Genomic DNA, 16,608 nt, shown 5'->3' on the forward strand with positions numbered 1-16,608 from the left:
GGACAATAGACGCTAAACTTGGAGACATGTGTTTGCTTTCTCCTTCCCCCTGTCGTTGCGCATTGTGGGACCCCATCTCCTTCGATGGGCCGCAGGAGACAATCTGACTCCACTAAGAGCATCACAGCGACGATGTGATACGCCTGCGAAGCCTTATAATGTGTGTCTTGTCTGTACATACCGACCTCGGCACGATCAAGAACTCCTGCTGTCTCAAGGACAGCTCGTTATCATGCATATGAGAGCCTTCTATCGATACAATCAAGAGGTCATAAGTTTAATCGTCATTGTCGTCGTCATCTTCATCATCTTCATCCAGGTTGTGCGCCGTCGACGACTCGACAATAAGGTTCGCACTAGGCCCTAGGCCATCGACGTCTTGCAAGAGAATTGCCATGTTCTCTGGCGACAGCACACGGCGTGGATACGTTTGCACGAGATAAAAGTCGTATGAGTGTGCGTAATCGCGGGGCATAGATACAGGTGCGTCATCGTTGTGTACATCCAGTGTATCAACGTACGCATAGAGCTGCTCCAAGGAGTCAGAGGGAAAGAATCTGCGCTGAAGGTTGCGACCATCAGGCATCTTGACATTGACACGAATAACAGGGGTCACGCTCAGATCAGGCTCTCGGGGCACGAGGTAAGCGCGTGCCCATGCCCGCCATTGCGCCTTTTGTGCCTCCAAAAGTGCATGCTTATGCTCCTCCAATGCACGTTGGCTTTCATTCTCAATCTTGCGCTCATTTTCCGCCCGTTTCCGGATCACACGCTCCTGATCACGTAGGCACGCATGTTCGAAAGCAAGATTTTGTTCCTCACGCAGCTCTCGATCCATCTCACGGAGACGCCGTTCGCTTCGAAGCTCATGGAGGTATGCGCTTGTACGTGGAAGCAACACATCGCTGATGTGCGCACAGATCGAAGAAGCCGACAGGATTGTCTGCGGCGAGCCCTCCAGGCGCGATAGGACCGTAGGATGTGGCACAATGCGGCCACGAGATCTTGAGCGACGTGACTGAAGAGCAATAAAGGCCACGAAAGGAAAGGTCGTCGCCTCGAGTAGCGCACTCACACGATATGCCTCGCGATCGGAAATATCACCGCCCCACACAAGGAGATCAGGCGAGTGCAGCATGCGGACGAGATGTGGATCTGTCAAGACATGCTTACAGAAAAAATCGTGCTCATTATGAACACGACTCGTAAGAACGATCATGAGAATTCGGATATCATTCTTAGACTGCCGCAGGGCTTCCGAATACGACATGGTAACGAATGGAGGCAGTGGCACGCGCTGAAAGGAAGCCGCATCAGGAAGCACGGAGCCATTCGTTTCAAGCTCAAGCTCATGAATCCACCGTAGTGCGCAGGCCTTGGGGTCTTGCGCATATCGCGTCAAACCACGAGTGTCGGTGCCTGGACGTTGTGGCGAAATTCGCTGGACGAGCCGGAAGCACCACAGAAGCGCCGCACCAAGGAAAGAGAAAGGCCACAGCACAGCACGCGCGCACCAAGTCACCCATGAGTGCGTGGGTGCAGGTAACGCTGGTGATGCGGTCGGATTCGCGCGTTCAACCCGTCGTTCAGCCGCCTGAGCATCGAGGATCGAGCGCGCGGCGGCGCGCACGTCGCCACCCTCGACGTCGAGCATGACTTGAAGCAGATCATCGGCCGGGAACGAATCACCGCCGAGACCATGGAACGCTAGCTCTTCGCGCAGCTGCGCCACAGACGACGCGTCCGCCATCACGTTGAGTACCAAGCTACATGTGGGGGGCATGGGTCCTGAGCACCACCTATCCCTTCGGCCGAAACTAGGTGGCTTTGGCGGCACTGGCAATATACGACACGCCTGTGTCGGACGAGGGGTGCCAGAAGGAGCCTGGTTGGGACGCGGCATCCAGCGTGGGTACAGACGTGTGCGTCTGCTTCATTGTGTCGTATTTTTCAAAGCGGCTGATGAGGGCGACACGATTCTGGTGCAATCGGCGGCGGATGGATACATCCTCGGCGCTGTTTTGCCACATGGTGCGTTCTAAGACGTAGCGAACGATACTGGGCACCATAGAGAAGGCATAGTTGAGCAATAGCGCCGCAAAGAAGGGTTGGAGCCACAGTTCTATGCGCTTACGCAATTCATTAGACGGAGGTTTGTAAGAGCTTGCTGAGTCTGGTTTGAACGTGTCAAAGATGAACAGCATGGTGAAGTTGGTAAAAAAAGATAGGTGCGCAAGGTAGGAGAGTACGCTCGACCAGCTTCCGATGGACTCGACACGACGTGGTATAGGCCGGCGCATATTGACCACAAGTTTGAATGCGTCTGAACGCAGCTCGAAAAAGTTGTTGACCACACTCATGACCGGTGCCAGAGGCCAAAGCACGGACCACAACGAGATCACGCCCAGCTGCGTCGCCATCTCCGCATAGTCGGTGAATTCATCATACACATCCAGGTCAAACTCATTTTGAACGCGCTCGAGAAATGCTTGGTCCCGATTTGTCTTGGCGAAGGCTTCGAGCTCTTTCCTCCGTGACGAGCCACGGATCTTATTTATAAACTTTTCGGCGTGACGCCAAAGAATAGGCAGTATCACCTCCGTGAATGTGTTCATAAGCTGCTGTGTTACAGACATGGCGAACAGCTGGTCATGCAGGCCTGTAGGACTCACATGGAATGGCTGAATCCGGCCCTTGAATGCATTCGGATCACGCGTGACAAACGCAAACAGGCGGTCTAGGTAGCCGTGGACTTGTAGTTGGTTGATAAGGTACTCGCCAAAGGGCAAATACATGTACGTAGTAAGAGCAAGGATGCCATACGTTACGACAGACTGCATGCCAAAAATCTTAGACGTAAGGCTGGATTGGAAGCGGTGCACGGTGGCATGGTTCTCAAAGTTGGTCATAATTTGTGCTGCCATGCGCCATGCCGACTGAATAAGAGGGATGCAAGTGGAAAAAAGAATGGTTGGAATGAGTGCGACAAGCGATTTCGCCGGGCCGTCGTACACTTCGTCCACCACGACCTGGAAGAGGAAGATAGCCGCCATGGTGCTGACCAGAAACACCAGGAACAAGATCGTAACAGGAACGCAAAGCAGAGAACGTACATCGTGACGCCAATTCTCAAACACCTCTTCTTCCATACCAGTAATGGGGCTCAGCGACTTGGTGCGGGGGGTAAAATGGCTGTTGCGCTCTGAGACAGACGACACACCCGTCATGCCCCAACGTACCGCGAGCATTCGCTCTCGGATGTGCCAGTATTCCACAAATGCAATGGCCCAGAGCACAACAAGGCAGGCATACATGTGGTGATTGGCCAGGCCGCTGAGCCAGAAAATGAAGCCCGTCACAGCCATAGGCACGAGCGACTTGGAGTATGCATTGAGGAACGCAAAATACATGGCAATGTGCACTCCAAAGTGATCACGGAGTTTGTCAATCTCACTCTGATCAATGCCATATACAATGGACGCTAACGATACATGCGACCACGTTTTGATCCATGCTTGATTAAATGACGAGTCATGCAGCGGCATCATATCCATGACATGCGGAAATTCCGCGCAACGGGCCGTGATGCCCGCTCCTTGTTCTGCAGATGAAGCGCGGTACGGAGCCGTAATGCGCTTGTGTGTGTACCGAACTCGCTCTGCCGGTTTGAACGGCTCATCCATACTCAGCTCCTCGGCGGTGACAACGCCATGCAAGAAGTCCTGTGAGCGCTCTATCTGCCGCATTTCCTGCAAAACAGCATGCTCGATATGCACGAAAACAAGCACCTGGCCGCGTGCGCGCGGGCCTGCACGAGACACGCTCACTAGTCCCACGTCACGTAAACGCGCCATAAGACGCTCAAGCTCCTGGGCACGCTCGTCCAGGAATCCAGGCGGAGCCCGTTTCGTGCCATCCGCAAAAATCTTTGGAAATCCCTCAAATTTGATCACAAAATCAGCCTGGACGGGATCCACTGAGCTGAGCGACATGGCGGAAACAAGATGGGCTCCGGTCCGTGCGCCTGACACACGCAAGCCACAACATGTGGAGTTCAGAAAAAGGGTATCTCTGCCTGGACGGCTATGGACTGGGCCTTACATGACAATCGCAGGCGCCGGTTTGGAAATGTGGGAATGGACCGCTGAAGAGTCATGGTTTCCATGATCCGAGCGCATGTGTGCTATATGCCCGCCGTGGGCGATAATCTTGTCTGGAGGGTCCTGACCGTCCACCTGGCGCGAGAAGGGAACGTGTCCATGATGAAGAGGCATTACGGGCGACGCAACAGGACTTTCGGCTTTTGCCGGAGAGTCTTGCTGCTCTTGGTCCTCTGCCTGTGTAGGCGCTTCCCAAGTCATCAGGCGCGACAGCAAGTGTCGAGGACGGAAAGGATCATTATTGCGCGGGAAAAACTTGATTGAGTATGAGTGCCGCATGACACGAGGACCAAAGTACGTGATGGGAATCGTCACACCATGCATAAGAACAGACGAAAACACGCAGAAGAGAACGACAGGCTTCGTAATTCGGCGCAAGTGGTCACGCGTGTGATCGTGCGGCACCGAGCGAATGGCCACTTCGATATAATACACTGCACCCACGCCAATCGGGCCAAACCAACCAGCGAAAAAGCCTTGCTGCCATGATTTAAGCGCTGGAATGAACTTTTGGAGCGCAATCACCCAAGGAGGTCGACGGAGCAGAATTACAGTAATGCCAAGTAACACCATACGCCACCCTGATAAGCCAATATCCTCGTTGCTGTAATCTTGCCAAGGAATAATCATCCCGATGTACATGAAAATGGCCACGTTAAGGAGCATATCGATAATTTCCTGAAAGTCTGTTTCTTCTTGGCGCAAACGGAACCAGTCATCCCACGTGAAAACGTTCCCAACAACAAAGCACGCCAAAATGTCATCAGTGCCAAACAGACCTGCCGTGCCGACAGTGAACAAGGCTAGGCCGAAGCCATAACCGAAAAAGTTCGACATGTCAATGAGCTTGTGCTCAGCAGCCCAGCGCAGTGATTTTCGTGCGATATAGCCGACCACAATGCCATATGCAATCGACAGAAAAATATCATACACAATCACACCGTAAAACCAGCGCCAGATTTCTTCACCGACAGAGGTGCCCTTGTCCATACCGGTTCGGACAAGCAGAACCACAGCTAGGAACATAAAAGGAAAGCCCAGTCCGTCGTTCGCACCACTCTCTGCGAGGATAATGTGGCGCACATTTTCGGGGACATGTTCCTCAGCATACTGGCCAGATGTGATCGAGTTGGCTAGCACGGGATCAGTGGGCGTCACGGCCGATGAAATGCATAGCGCCTCGAGGAACGTCACATTTTTTACGAGACCCCAAATCAGTAAAGCCGTAATGAACCATGCTATCGTCATAATGACGAGAAGGAGCATCGACAAGCTTCTCCATTCGCTACGCAAGTACTTTTCCGGCAATGCAATACCGGTGAAAAGGACTTGCACAGCAATAACAAGTCGTGATATTTCATAGGTAATTTCATTGATAATAGTATCATCGGCCCATGAATACGGGTCCACCCAGTTCAGGACGTGTGGGCCGATCACAATACCCACAGTCACAGCCAGCAACGGCTCTGAGAGGTACATGCGCTCTTTGACAAAAAAACTAATGAGACCATAGATGACCACGAAGCCTCCCATAATGGAAAGCCCCTTGGACATCTGTGACAACTCTGTCTCGATAATATCATACATACCACTGCCAAAAGAGATGGATATGCAGGAATGATTTGGCACAGGATAAAAATGTACGCGGCTTGCAAGATAAAATTATACACACAACCCTGACCGGCTAATTTATGCCTATACGCAAACGCTTATTGGCTCCGTGCATGAAAATCAAGCCTGTGGAATCGCAAGGCCCAACCATAAATTCGCGCAGAGCCTGATTGATCTTCTCACCGAATGAAGACTCCAGCGGTGGTGACAAATTAACGCTGCAGCCCAAATTGGATGAGGTTGGACTGACATACTCACTCATTGTGTAATGAACGTTTTCGTACTACCGTAGGGCCCACCTGTTGTTAGTATGCAAGCACGTACATCTGTACATCGAATAATTCTGGAGGAAATCCAAGTTGCACCTCTGTGCGCACCACAGTAAGCCCAGCTTCTGCATAAATGCGCTCATACAATTTTCGCGATCTTGTGATGGAATAGTCTTCCTGGTCGTACCAGCATGACTCGCTGCCATCTGGTAGCTCGCTGCAGACATTCTCTTTTACGAAAATTATGCCGCCGTCGCAGCCAGGACGTGCATCGTCGGCCAGTTGAGGCGGACGAAGCAATTTCTTGGCGTCTTGGAGAAACTGAATCAGGTCAGTTTCAGACAGATGCTGCAGGCACCACTGGCACAAGATAATATCATAGGTGACAGGAGAGGAAGGAGGTTCTGTTGCTTCATTGTTCATATATGTGGGTGGTAGATGATTTTGCGAGGTATCAGTGGACGACATAGGATTAGCCAGAGGAAAGCCCTGCAGTGTGGATTGATGGAAATACACGACCTTGCGTGCGTTGAAGGGAGACGATTCCACAGTCTGTTGCATGGGCTTCCAAGAAGAAGAGCGCAATTTGGCTTCCTGCAGAAACTTGTGCACGGGCTCAACAAGATGCACTTCATCCACTAAAGGCAAAAGCACATGTTCCGTCACACGGCCCACACCTGCACCAGAGTCGAGTGCGCGCGTCACAGTCGCCCCCTTACCGCCGCGGTGCTTAACACGGCTTTCCTTCCACTCCATGGGCGTCCCATTGTAAGCAGCAGGCGGGATACTACTCAAGTAAGGAAGCGTACGCAGCAGAAACGTTCGTGAACCGAGGGCATCCACTCGCGGCAGGGTACCATTGCCATACCCACCCAAAACGCCATCCACAGTAGCTGGGACACTTTCCCAATATTCGACTCCCTTGGCTACGTCAGGGGACGGGTGTACCTGCCGAACGCTCGACATGCGCAAATTCTGTCCAGCCAGAGGCCAGGAGCGAAAAAGAGCGGGAAGAAGAGAAAAAGGCGGTGAATGGCCTTGGTCACTAGTGTCCCTATGTGGAGATATTTAATCGTGTACAGGGGGCAAGCCTATCCACTGACGAAGGAACTTGTTAAAGGTGAACGGGAACTGGATATGAATGGCATGGCCTGCATCTTTCCACACTTCATATAAAGCATCAGGCATCATCTTATGCATGTGCTTGGAGTGACTTGGGTTCACGATCTGATCCCAGTCGCCCGTGATGATAGCGATCTTTGGTACAAGATCGTTGATCCGCTTCAAATCTTTCGATGACACATGGTGCGTAAGACAGGCTGACATTTGAAGAAGCGGACCCAAGGTCGTAGGCGGAAGAACAAATTTAGATCGCCAAAGAAGAATTTCGCGCATTACTTCACCGTTCGTCCGACCGCGAGGATCCGTCGGGTGTTTTTCGTTCTGCCAAGGCAATGGGAAAAGCACATTGGTCATGCGATTCACTCGCGCTTCCGCCCGCGTACGGCCTGTGAGCGAAGAAAAAAAGCCTCTGGTCATAGCTACAAGACCAATCGGGGGTGGTAAAGAGCTTCCATCTCCACTTGTGGTGCTGAGCAAGAGCAAAGAGGCCAGGCGCTCTGGATTCTGGCGAGCGATTTCGAGAGAAATCATGCCGCCCATGGAGACACCAACGAGATTCACGGACTGTTTCTCTGTCCATCCAATGTGATCCATTACCTCGATCACATCTTTAGCCATCTCGCCCGTTGTGTATCGCTGCACGGGCGTATCCGAGTTCCCGTATCCTCTGTTATCCAGCACCAGCACGGAGCATGCGGGGTCATGTCCGAACTCCTCGACCTGCTCAAGCCAGCTGAAGCATGAGTTCGCTAGTCCCATGATCAAAGCGATACGCCGCGATCCCTTCCCGTGCACCTCATAGTATATGTCGAAGCCTGGCTCCTCGCCCGATTTGGAGGGCGGCACACGGTCTTTGGCGACACGAAGCGGGCCCTTCATGACCTGCGAAGAGGGATTGAATACCGTGGGCTTGTATGAAGGGCCACTCAGGTCCATAAACTGTTCGAGTATCTGCGACGTCGCACCCTTGAAGACGGCCCCGAACGGCGGAGGCGGTATTTTGGGCATCATGGCTCCAGCGAACAAATTTTGGGACGTACCGGGGAAAAAAAGCAAGCGTGGAGGACACGTGAATGACAGTGGTGTGTCGACCTTATTCGGGTCCGCTCACGCATGTGGCCAGGCACGCTGCGATTCGTGCTGCATGATGGTGTCCAAGCTGCGCTGCATGCCGGACGTGCTGTTGTAGCGCTGGAGTCGACTATTATCACGCATGGACTCCCAAGACCCCTGAATTATGAGATGGCCGTTGCAGCGGAGGACCAAATCCGCCGTGTGGGTGCCGAGCCTGCCACCATTGCCATCTTGGATGGGCGCGTGCACATTGGACTAGACAAGACACAGCTGGCACGCGTCGCAGATAGTGATCCATCGCACACTACTAAAGTGGGGCGTGGAAGCCTGGCACATGCGCTATCTCAGGGTATGGGCTGGGTCGGTGGCACCACAGTCAGCGGCACCATGGCTCTTGCACATCGAGCCGGTATACGTATATTTGCCACGGGTGGCATTGGAGGCGTTCATCGTGGAGCTGAAAGCTCGATGGATATTTCCGCTGATTTGACAGAATTGGGTCGCACGCGTGTGGCCGTATTCTGCTCGGGAGCCAAGTCGATTCTCGACATTCCAAGGACGCTCGAGTACCTCGAGACACAAGGTGTGCCTGTGTTTACATTCCATGCTTCAGGTGAATTTCCAAATTTTTATACGGCGTCGTCGGGCTGCAAGGTCCCTGTGGTATCGAGTGTGGATCATGCGGCCCGAATCGTAGCCGCGAATGAGCAATTGGGTCTCGAGAACGGCATTGTATTTGGCGTACCCATCCCTCGTGAATTTGAGGCAAATGGCCAGGAAATTCAGCTAGCTGTGGAACAGGCCGTACTTGAAAGCAAAGAACTGGGGATCGATCGGCTAGGCAAGCAAGTCACACCCTGGCTGCTACAGCGCGTAAGCAGCTTGGCCGCACACTCAGTGCAGAACAATGTAGCATTGGTGCTGAACAATGCACGCCATGCTGCAGAGTGCGCTATGTCACTAGCGGGGCCCAGAAAGTCTACAGTCGCACAGGTGCATGCACCCAAAAAGGCACGGATTATGGTAATCGGTTGTGCTGCCATGGATATTACGGCGCTGGCGCTGGAGCCATCGCTCTCTGATCCTTCTACCGCACCTGGATCAATTGACATGACTGTGGGTGGTGTGGCTCATAATATTGCAAGAGCTGCCCATGCTATGCTCGAGGATAAGCGGGCTGTGGTGTTGGTAGCGCCCAAAGCAGATGACATCTTAGGACGTCTTATGCAAGACGACATGCGCGTATCTCGTATGCGAACTGACGCACTTATTCAGAGCGCTCGCACGCCAACGTGCAATCTTGTGCTGGACGCGAACGGCGAACTTGTCACGGGAATAGCCGACATGCGCGTATTAGACGAGATAATGGTGCCAGAGGTCGTTGCAATGCGCTTGCAGCAGCACCAGCCTAACTTTATCGCACTAGATGCGAATCTTCAGCCAGCGTCTCTGGCCGCGGCATTAGCCTATGCAACCAAAGAACGAGTTCCTGTGTTGTACGAACCGACATCTACGGCCAAGTGCCATCGAATCCTGGATGCCATGCAGATGCTGCAACGCGCTCAAAAAATTCAAATTGTGACGCCGAATCAATACGAGCTCGCTTCAATGGCAGAACGTTTGCGAACCACGTTCCCACGAGAGCCCACGAACCATGTCGATGCCGTAATTCGTGCCACGCGATTACCGCCTGCCCTCATTCAAGACGCCTTCATGATGACACATGTGGCCCAGATCCAACTGATAAAATTGGGAGGTCTCGGTGTGTTATTGGTGATGCAAGGACAAGGCGCCCAGCACCATTTTGTACACGTACCTGCCCTGCCTATGGACCATGGCAAACCATTCGTGAATTCCACTGGAGCTGGTGATTCATTTACTGGAGCTATTTTAGCACGAATGAGTACTATGAGCACGTCTTTCGATCAAATCACTTTGGAAGACATGGTCGATCTCGTCAACATCGGACAGAGCGCTGCTCAACGCACTCTCACCTGTAAAGAAGCCGTAGCTCGCTCGATGGGAGCATAATCACGTGATATCGATGACCATGCTGACGCTCGCCGAAGGCATCTTAACTTGACCCTATCATGCTGCCACTCACAAGATTTCTCCGATTTGTTATTGTGGCGACGCTGTTATTGCTCATACCAGCCTTTGTTTATCTCTCGCAAAGTACTTCGTCTCCAGTACGAGACCCAAAGACGGGCGAATATATTTGGGAGGCTTTAATGCAATCGATGCAAGGTCACGGTCCAGATCAGGATCAGGTGTCTCATGGAAAACCATATTTCCCTATCACTGATTGGCGCAGCTTCGCAAGCCATTGGATGCCAACAAATCCGGCAGCGATGTACCATAATTGGCATCAACCTGTGCCGCAAACGGTGCCTACTCCTGCTGCCACGCTCCCAACAACCCATGGGACAATTTCGCCAACGCTTGCTGTCCCCATGCCCACAGATTCTATTAAGCTGGACAGTAAAGTTGATGGGGCTTATGCGCCTTCTATGAGTAATGAAACGGCTAAGGCTGAATTGGGCCGCTCAACATGGCGATTCCTGCATACTATGATGGCACGCTTTCCTGACAAGCCAACGCCGCAACAAAGCGCAGACCTACAAAATTTCATGCGTTTGTTCTCGCTTTTATACCCGTGCGGTGATTGTGCCGCACACTTTCAGCAACTCCTCAAAGAATGGCCACCTCAAACGGCTTCGCGCCACAATGCCGAGATCTGGCTTTGCAATGTCCACAACCAAGTTAACAGGCGTTTGCATAAGCCACAATTTGACTGCTCTAAGCTGAATGAGACTTATGACTGCGGTTGCGGCACCAAGACAATGGCAAAGACGAATCTTTACGACATCGACACCAAAGAGGCCTCGGGCATGGCGCACATTTTGCCTATCCGCACTGTTTGAGAACCACGTGCATCAGGTGTGTCTTTGTAAAAGCCGACGAGTTATCACGCACCTTTGACGGCGATGAGTGATTCGACTGTATTCGCCTCTCCGCCACGGAGAGCCGACCACTTGCATAGGCAGGAATGCCAGAGGGCGGTGTTATTTAGTAAGCTTGTATTGTATTGGCCCGTGCTTCTGCATAATACGCGATAACTTAGGATGTGAGGCAGGGTGAAGTGCTTCTATTGTCCCGTGCGCGCAAAGAATGCGGGACAATAAATAGCGGTGCGGCGAACAATACATTCGTCGTGACTCCCATTACATCTCGACATGGACTTGCTAAATAACCTAACCAACGGCAAAGCCGGTCAAGTGCTTGAAAAATTCGGTGGTAACAGCCAAGGCGGACAGCAGCAGCAACAGGGTTACGGTAACACCAGCGCTGGTGGTTACAGTGGTAACTCCAATAATTTCGGTGGCTCATCGGGTGGCTACAATGGTAACTCAAGCGGCTCTACTGCCGGCTACGGTGGCTCTTCTAATGGCAGCTATGGTGGTTCGTCTGGTAGCTACGGAAACTCGTCGAGTGGCGGCTACGGCAACTCTTCGAATGGCAGCTATGGTGGCTCGTCTGGCGGTTACGGTGGCTCGTCTAATGGCGGTTACGGAAACTCGTCTGGTGATTACGGAAACTCGTCCACTGGCGGCTACGGAAACTCATCTGGCGGTTACGGAAACTCGTCTGGTGATTACGGAAACTCGTCCAGTGGCGGCTACGGCAACTCTTCGAATGGCAGCTATGGTGGCTCCTCTGGCGGCTACGGTGGGTCTTCCAATGGAGGCTACGGTGGCTCGTCCCATGGCGGTTACGGAAACCCGTCTAGTGGCCACGGAAACTCGTCCAGTGGCGGCTATGGTGGCTCTTCCAATGGAGGCTATGGTAGCTCGTCCAATGGCGGCTACGGAAACTCGTCTAGTAGCGGCTACGGTGGGTCCTCTGGCGGCTACGGTGGCTCTTCCAATGGAGGTTACGGTGGCTCGTCCCATGGCGGTTACGGTAGCTCGTCCAATGGCGGCTACGGCAACTCTTCGAATGGCAGCTATGGCAGCTCGTCTAGTGGTTACGGCAGCTCTTCTAATGGCGGCTACGGTGGCTCTTCCAATGGAGGTTACGGTGGCTCGTCGGACAGCTTTGGCTCTTCCGGCGGTCTGGGTGCTTCTAGTGGTCATCACGGTGGTCATAACAGCTCAGGCGGATATGGTGGCAGTTCAGCTGGCTATGGTGGCAACTCGAGTGGCTATGGCGGCAACTCGAGCGGCTATGGTGGCAACTCGGGTGGCTATGGTGGCAACTCGGGTGGCTATGGTGGCAACTCGGGTGGCTATGGTGGCAACTCGGGTGGCTATGGTGGCAACTCGGGTGGCTATGGTGGCAACTCGGGTGGCTATGGCGGTTCATCCGGCAGTTACGGTGGCAGCAGCTACTAAATGCACGCTATCACAAGACACCCCTCCGCCATTTTGGTACGCTCGATTTCACTTTGTATAAAGCAGATACTATCGTTTTTTGAGCATACACATATCGCGCCTATAAAATCCAATTTTATTCTTAAATATCGTGTATCTGCTGTGTTAGCGTAATGTTGTTGAGCTTGTGACGTACAGCGGGTGAGACTACTTGAATCCATTCGTTCCATGTGCGCATGTAAGGATCACCTCCCTGATCCAATGGTCCATCCGGTCCCCAGATCCAAAATGAAGTACCTGCGTGGTATACTGGATTCAAAGAATGGATAGAGGCGGGCTCAGAATCCTCATCGTCAACATTTTCCGAGAATAATGATTCTGATGGTAGTAATGTTTGATAATGATCACCAGTGCAATCATCATCTGCGAAGTTGTCGTCGTCGTCATCATCTAATGAAAACTTTTTTGGTACTTTTGGCATACGCTGTGACAAGAGACCGGTCATGTTCGATCGCTGAGACGGATTTGAAGGCGACTTCATCACTTCTCGAGACATGCGAAAGAATCCCAATTCATACCCAAACGGAAGTTTTTGGCGCACACCATGAATATGTCGACCTCGAAATGATGATATTGCTGCCGTACAAGTCTCGTCGTTAAACGTCTTGCACGGATCTGCTGTTACGTGTGCACCAGAATCCTGAGCTGGATGTAGAACAAAGTAGGTGTGTACAGGTGCTGAACCATTATAGTTGATTGAAAATGGCATAATGTGCGCAGACACTTTAGGCGCATCCTTGATGTGCGCAGTTGTAGTTTGCAAATGCACTGATCGAGGCAACGACAGCTCGGATTCCATGCTTCTTGTGTAGCGGAATGATATATATCAAGGTGGAGTTGCTAGAAAAAAGGTGGGGCTACTTGGACCATTGTTCCTCGGCATTGGTCAGAGGGACATACTGGATTGTCAGTTAGCCGTTGACCTACCATGACTCCGAAAAGTATCTTTTTTTCGACCTTGCCATCGACGCTCTTGTCGATTTGATAGAGGTCCCTAATGTTAACATATAGATGTCAGACATACTGGTAATTGCTCGTAGGACGATCAACGGGCACAATCAAACGGCCCGGTGAAGCAAGTTGCTGAACAAGGGTTTCAGGTATGCAAGGAGCAGCGGCACCAACATGGATAGCACTATATGGTGCAAATTCTGGACAACCTTTGCGCCCATCTCCCTGCATCGCTACGATGCGGCCATTTCCCAATTCACGTTCCAACCCATCGCGTTTCAAATTTTCGATACTCGCACTAACAAGCTCCTGGATGTGCTCTACTCCTACAATGTGAGTCTTGCGATCTGAAGGGGGTAAAAGGTGATGGAGAGTGGCGAGGAGGTAGCCTGACCCAGACCCCACATCCATTACCGAGCAGCCTTGGCTTAAGTATGGAAGTAAAATTTCTGCAGCAAATGCATGCATATGTGGTGCAGATATGGTTGCGTTGTATCCGATACTCTGAGGTGCATCCTGATAGGCATGCCGGCGCGTAACTGAAGGTACATAGTTTGCACGATCAACCAATTTCATGGCCTTCGTAAGATGGAATCGAACATACCTCCAGTACCCTCGATGAGCGTATGATACCTACGGCTTTCATATTGGTAAGCAGCTCTTCATTAGAGCTACCTGTGCATCGCCACGCCATGATAACAATAAAGTGGAATGAGAAGATGGTCGGGTGGAGAAAGCCACAGGTCTTCGAGATGCAATGACCTTACAATTCTTGCCGGTGAAAAGGGAGTTCAGAGGCCTGCTCCGCCACTGTCCCGGTTGCTTTTACAGTGGAAGTCTCGTGGGATGACGGCGTGGAGGATGTGGTCTCAGTCATTTGTTCACGAGACTGAAGATACTTGTCAATGAGTTGCAATACCTTTGGGTCCAACTGCATCGTAGGTTGGGCGCCTGTCCCTGCTCCTACATCTTGTATCTTCTCAGCAAGAATTCCTGTATCATCGTGTTCATGAACATCTTTATACCGATGATTATGGCGCTCTTCGACGTGCTTCACGTGGGCTTTGCTTTCCTCTAAATTGTCAGGCGTGATCATATGGCATTGAATTTTGTTGGATTCCTTGGTTTTGGGGGGAATAAACGCCACATCATCGCACAAAACATTTGTCTCAACGACCATAACGCTGATGTTAGTCGAGTGAACATACTAATTGCACGTAAGTACCTCGGCCAGACTCAGAATTTTATTATTTGAGCCACAGTAATACTTGTCGTCAGCGCATGGGTACATACCTTGACTGTTGTAGTTCTTGGTAAGCCATTCAGATCACAAACAGTGCCCCCATTCCATACTTGCTGGATGAAAAAAGCATTGTCCTCATATAGTGGTGCCACATCGTCATCCAGATCAGCTGATGGAGTATTATAAAGGGGAACCAATTCGTTTTTTATTCCTTCCAAGCTGTCCCACACACCCATCAAGTAATATCCTTCAGGAAGGGTATCTCGATTGTCAACCTCAGGCACCCCATCATTGTCCAACATGGCCATGAGCGGGTACTGCAGTATATGATTGCCATAACGTAGCACATGTGAAAAATATGATTGTATATTCTGCAATTCCTTTCCACGTAGCTTTGCCAAGAGGGAAAGACCACGAGACAGAATGGCGTCCGTCTCTTTATTTGGCAGCACACGCTTATTCTGATCAGCTCCCTCATCAGATTTCACCAAAGGTATGTGGCAAACATACGCTTCTGTATCTGTGATTCTGTACATCTGGAACTTGCCATTTGTGTGTGCAACTTGAAGGGACGCGTCTTGCGAGTATGCTTTCTTGTCATCAAGTAACTGCAAAGCCTCGGTTATGGGTATGGTTTCATTGGAAAAATGTATAGAAAACTCGTCGCGTTTCAAAATATTGGCAATTTCTACCCTAGATTGAGCCGTTATACATGTTACAGCACATGCAGTGAACAGCAGCAGGTTCCTCAGCCAAGACATGGGTCGAAATTACGAGGCAAGTGGAGACGGATAAATGGTATACTATCTATTTATCGATTTTCTGAGCCGCCAAAGCCTGTGCTGGTGTGGGCTGACGAAGAGGAAGCTATGTGGTCACTGTGGAGTTGCGCAGCAGCATCTCCATAGTATACGCCATGGTGAGGCATAGTCCCATAAGCAGGGAACGGGCGGTACATATCGCCATGGGTGGAAGGAGGGTCCGTCTGACGCGTGCGGAAGAAATAGCCGGCTATAGCACCGAGTCCTAAGGCCGACATGGCGCGAGTCACAGGAGAAGAGAAGGTGGACGTTACATGTTTCTGATACGGCGGTGGAGCGCCATTACTGTGGTCGTCCATAGCATTGTATCTTTCCGTTCCCAGGCATGTGTGAAGCAACGAGAGAACAATGAACACAGCCAGACTCCAGAAGAGCACACTAAAGAGAATCGACTCCCAACTTCCACTGATACGAGTACTTGTGGGCAAAAGTTCGTAGCGCAGAGCGCAGGATCCTTTCAAAACGAAAATATCGTCACTAAAGTTCCAGCCTTCGCAGGATACCTCGACAGCCCCCAACTGAGCCCACAAAGGAAGCTGCGACTCACATTTCCATTGATTGTCACCGGTGCTTTGGCACTGAATCACGGCAGGCTGAAATTTGTGGCACAAGCTTCCTTCACAAGTAAGTTGTGGTATAGGCTCCAAACGACGTGCCGTTGTCATCCGTCCGCGGTACAAAGTCAGTGTCCGGATATCGGAGAACCGTACTTTCTCATATGGGCTATTTTGATGTTTTTTACCCAAGACACTCATGCAAAATGTGACCACGCAAAGCAGTACTACCAGCGCACTCCGAGGGCCGCCCAACATTTTGTGTGGTACCAAGGAGTATAGGTGGAGCGCATTTGACCCTGCAGCTTTGCCACCTCCACGTGTACAATGGTCGGTGCACATGTCACCTTACCTCCCTATTTCCCCAGCT

At 51.5% G+C, this 16,608-nt stretch overlaps 12 protein-coding genes across 12 annotated transcripts; 3 read left to right on the forward strand and 9 right to left on the reverse strand.

The window, feature by feature from the left end:
• Positions 1 to 277: 277 nt before the first annotated feature.
• Positions 278 to 1,750, reverse strand: MRET_0131 (FAS-associated factor 2; the record flags this gene model as incomplete). The annotated part of the gene is made up of 1 exon (XM_027626758.1): positions 278 to 1,750. The coding sequence occupies one exon, from the start codon at positions 1,748 to 1,750 to the stop codon at positions 278 to 280; it is 1,473 nt and encodes a 490-aa protein (XP_027482601.1).
• A 67-nt stretch (positions 1,751 to 1,817) lies between these two features.
• Positions 1,818 to 3,992, reverse strand: MRET_0132 (cortical ER protein involved in ER-plasma membrane tethering; the record flags this gene model as incomplete). The annotated part of the gene is made up of 1 exon (XM_027626759.1): positions 1,818 to 3,992. One exon carries the CDS (start codon positions 3,990 to 3,992, stop codon positions 1,818 to 1,820), a length of 2,175 nt encoding a protein of 724 aa, XP_027482604.1.
• Positions 3,993 to 4,097: 105 nt separating this feature from the next.
• On the reverse strand, positions 4,098 to 5,747 carry MRET_0133 (Na+/H+ antiporter; the record flags this gene model as incomplete). Its single annotated transcript, XM_027626760.1, has 1 exon — positions 4,098 to 5,747. The coding sequence occupies one exon, from the start codon at positions 5,745 to 5,747 to the stop codon at positions 4,098 to 4,100; it is 1,650 nt and encodes a 549-aa protein (XP_027482603.1).
• Positions 5,748 to 6,054: 307 nt separating this feature from the next.
• MRET_0134 (methyltransferase) lies at positions 6,055 to 7,006 on the reverse strand (the record flags this gene model as incomplete). The annotated part of the gene is made up of 2 exons (XM_027626761.1): positions 6,055 to 6,070; positions 6,096 to 7,006. The coding sequence occupies 2 exons, from the start codon at positions 7,004 to 7,006 to the stop codon at positions 6,055 to 6,057; spliced, it is 927 nt and encodes a 308-aa protein (XP_027482606.1).
• Positions 7,007 to 7,108: 102 nt separating this feature from the next.
• Positions 7,109 to 8,173, reverse strand: MRET_0135 (alpha/beta-hydrolase; the record flags this gene model as incomplete). Its single annotated transcript, XM_027626762.1, has 1 exon — positions 7,109 to 8,173. One exon carries the CDS (start codon positions 8,171 to 8,173, stop codon positions 7,109 to 7,111), a length of 1,065 nt encoding a protein of 354 aa, XP_027482605.1.
• Positions 8,174 to 8,275: 102 nt separating this feature from the next.
• MRET_0136 (pseudouridylate synthase/pseudouridine kinase) lies at positions 8,276 to 10,267 on the forward strand (the record flags this gene model as incomplete). The annotated part of the gene is made up of 1 exon (XM_027626763.1): positions 8,276 to 10,267. The coding sequence occupies one exon, from the start codon at positions 8,276 to 8,278 to the stop codon at positions 10,265 to 10,267; it is 1,992 nt and encodes a 663-aa protein (XP_027482800.1).
• A 59-nt stretch (positions 10,268 to 10,326) lies between these two features.
• MRET_0137 (sulfhydryl oxidase) lies at positions 10,327 to 11,160 on the forward strand (the record flags this gene model as incomplete). The annotated part of the gene is made up of 1 exon (XM_027626764.1): positions 10,327 to 11,160. One exon carries the CDS (start codon positions 10,327 to 10,329, stop codon positions 11,158 to 11,160), a length of 834 nt encoding a protein of 277 aa, XP_027482799.1.
• Positions 11,161 to 11,472: 312 nt separating this feature from the next.
• On the forward strand, positions 11,473 to 12,630 carry MRET_0138 (uncharacterized protein; the record flags this gene model as incomplete). The annotated part of the gene is made up of 1 exon (XM_027626765.1): positions 11,473 to 12,630. The coding sequence occupies one exon, from the start codon at positions 11,473 to 11,475 to the stop codon at positions 12,628 to 12,630; it is 1,158 nt and encodes a 385-aa protein (XP_027482819.1).
• Positions 12,631 to 12,751: 121 nt separating this feature from the next.
• On the reverse strand, positions 12,752 to 13,468 carry MRET_0139 (uncharacterized protein; the record flags this gene model as incomplete). The annotated part of the gene is made up of 2 exons (XM_027626766.1): positions 12,752 to 12,766; positions 12,806 to 13,468. The coding sequence occupies 2 exons, from the start codon at positions 13,466 to 13,468 to the stop codon at positions 12,752 to 12,754; spliced, it is 678 nt and encodes a 225-aa protein (XP_027482814.1).
• Positions 13,469 to 13,526: 58 nt separating this feature from the next.
• Positions 13,527 to 14,314, reverse strand: MRET_0140 (protein-L-isoaspartate(D-aspartate) O-methyltransferase; the record flags this gene model as incomplete). Its single annotated transcript, XM_027626767.1, has 4 exons — positions 13,527 to 13,568; positions 13,597 to 13,663; positions 13,694 to 14,199; positions 14,225 to 14,314. The coding sequence occupies 4 exons, from the start codon at positions 14,312 to 14,314 to the stop codon at positions 13,527 to 13,529; spliced, it is 705 nt and encodes a 234-aa protein (XP_027482815.1).
• A 69-nt stretch (positions 14,315 to 14,383) lies between these two features.
• On the reverse strand, positions 14,384 to 15,624 carry MRET_0141 (protein OS-9; the record flags this gene model as incomplete). Its single annotated transcript, XM_027626768.1, has 3 exons — positions 14,384 to 14,804; positions 14,829 to 14,887; positions 14,914 to 15,624. The coding sequence occupies 3 exons, from the start codon at positions 15,622 to 15,624 to the stop codon at positions 14,384 to 14,386; spliced, it is 1,191 nt and encodes a 396-aa protein (XP_027482816.1).
• A 50-nt stretch (positions 15,625 to 15,674) lies between these two features.
• On the reverse strand, positions 15,675 to 16,496 carry MRET_0142 (DUF1183 domain protein; the record flags this gene model as incomplete). Its single annotated transcript, XM_027626769.1, has 1 exon — positions 15,675 to 16,496. One exon carries the CDS (start codon positions 16,494 to 16,496, stop codon positions 15,675 to 15,677), a length of 822 nt encoding a protein of 273 aa, XP_027482817.1.
• Between the last annotated feature and the right edge of the window lie 112 nt (positions 16,497 to 16,608).

The sequence above is a fragment of the Malassezia restricta genome, chromosome I (genome assembly GCF_003290485.1).
Source record: "Malassezia restricta chromosome I, complete sequence".
NCBI classification, from domain to species: domain Eukaryota; kingdom Fungi; phylum Basidiomycota; class Malasseziomycetes; order Malasseziales; family Malasseziaceae; genus Malassezia; species Malassezia restricta.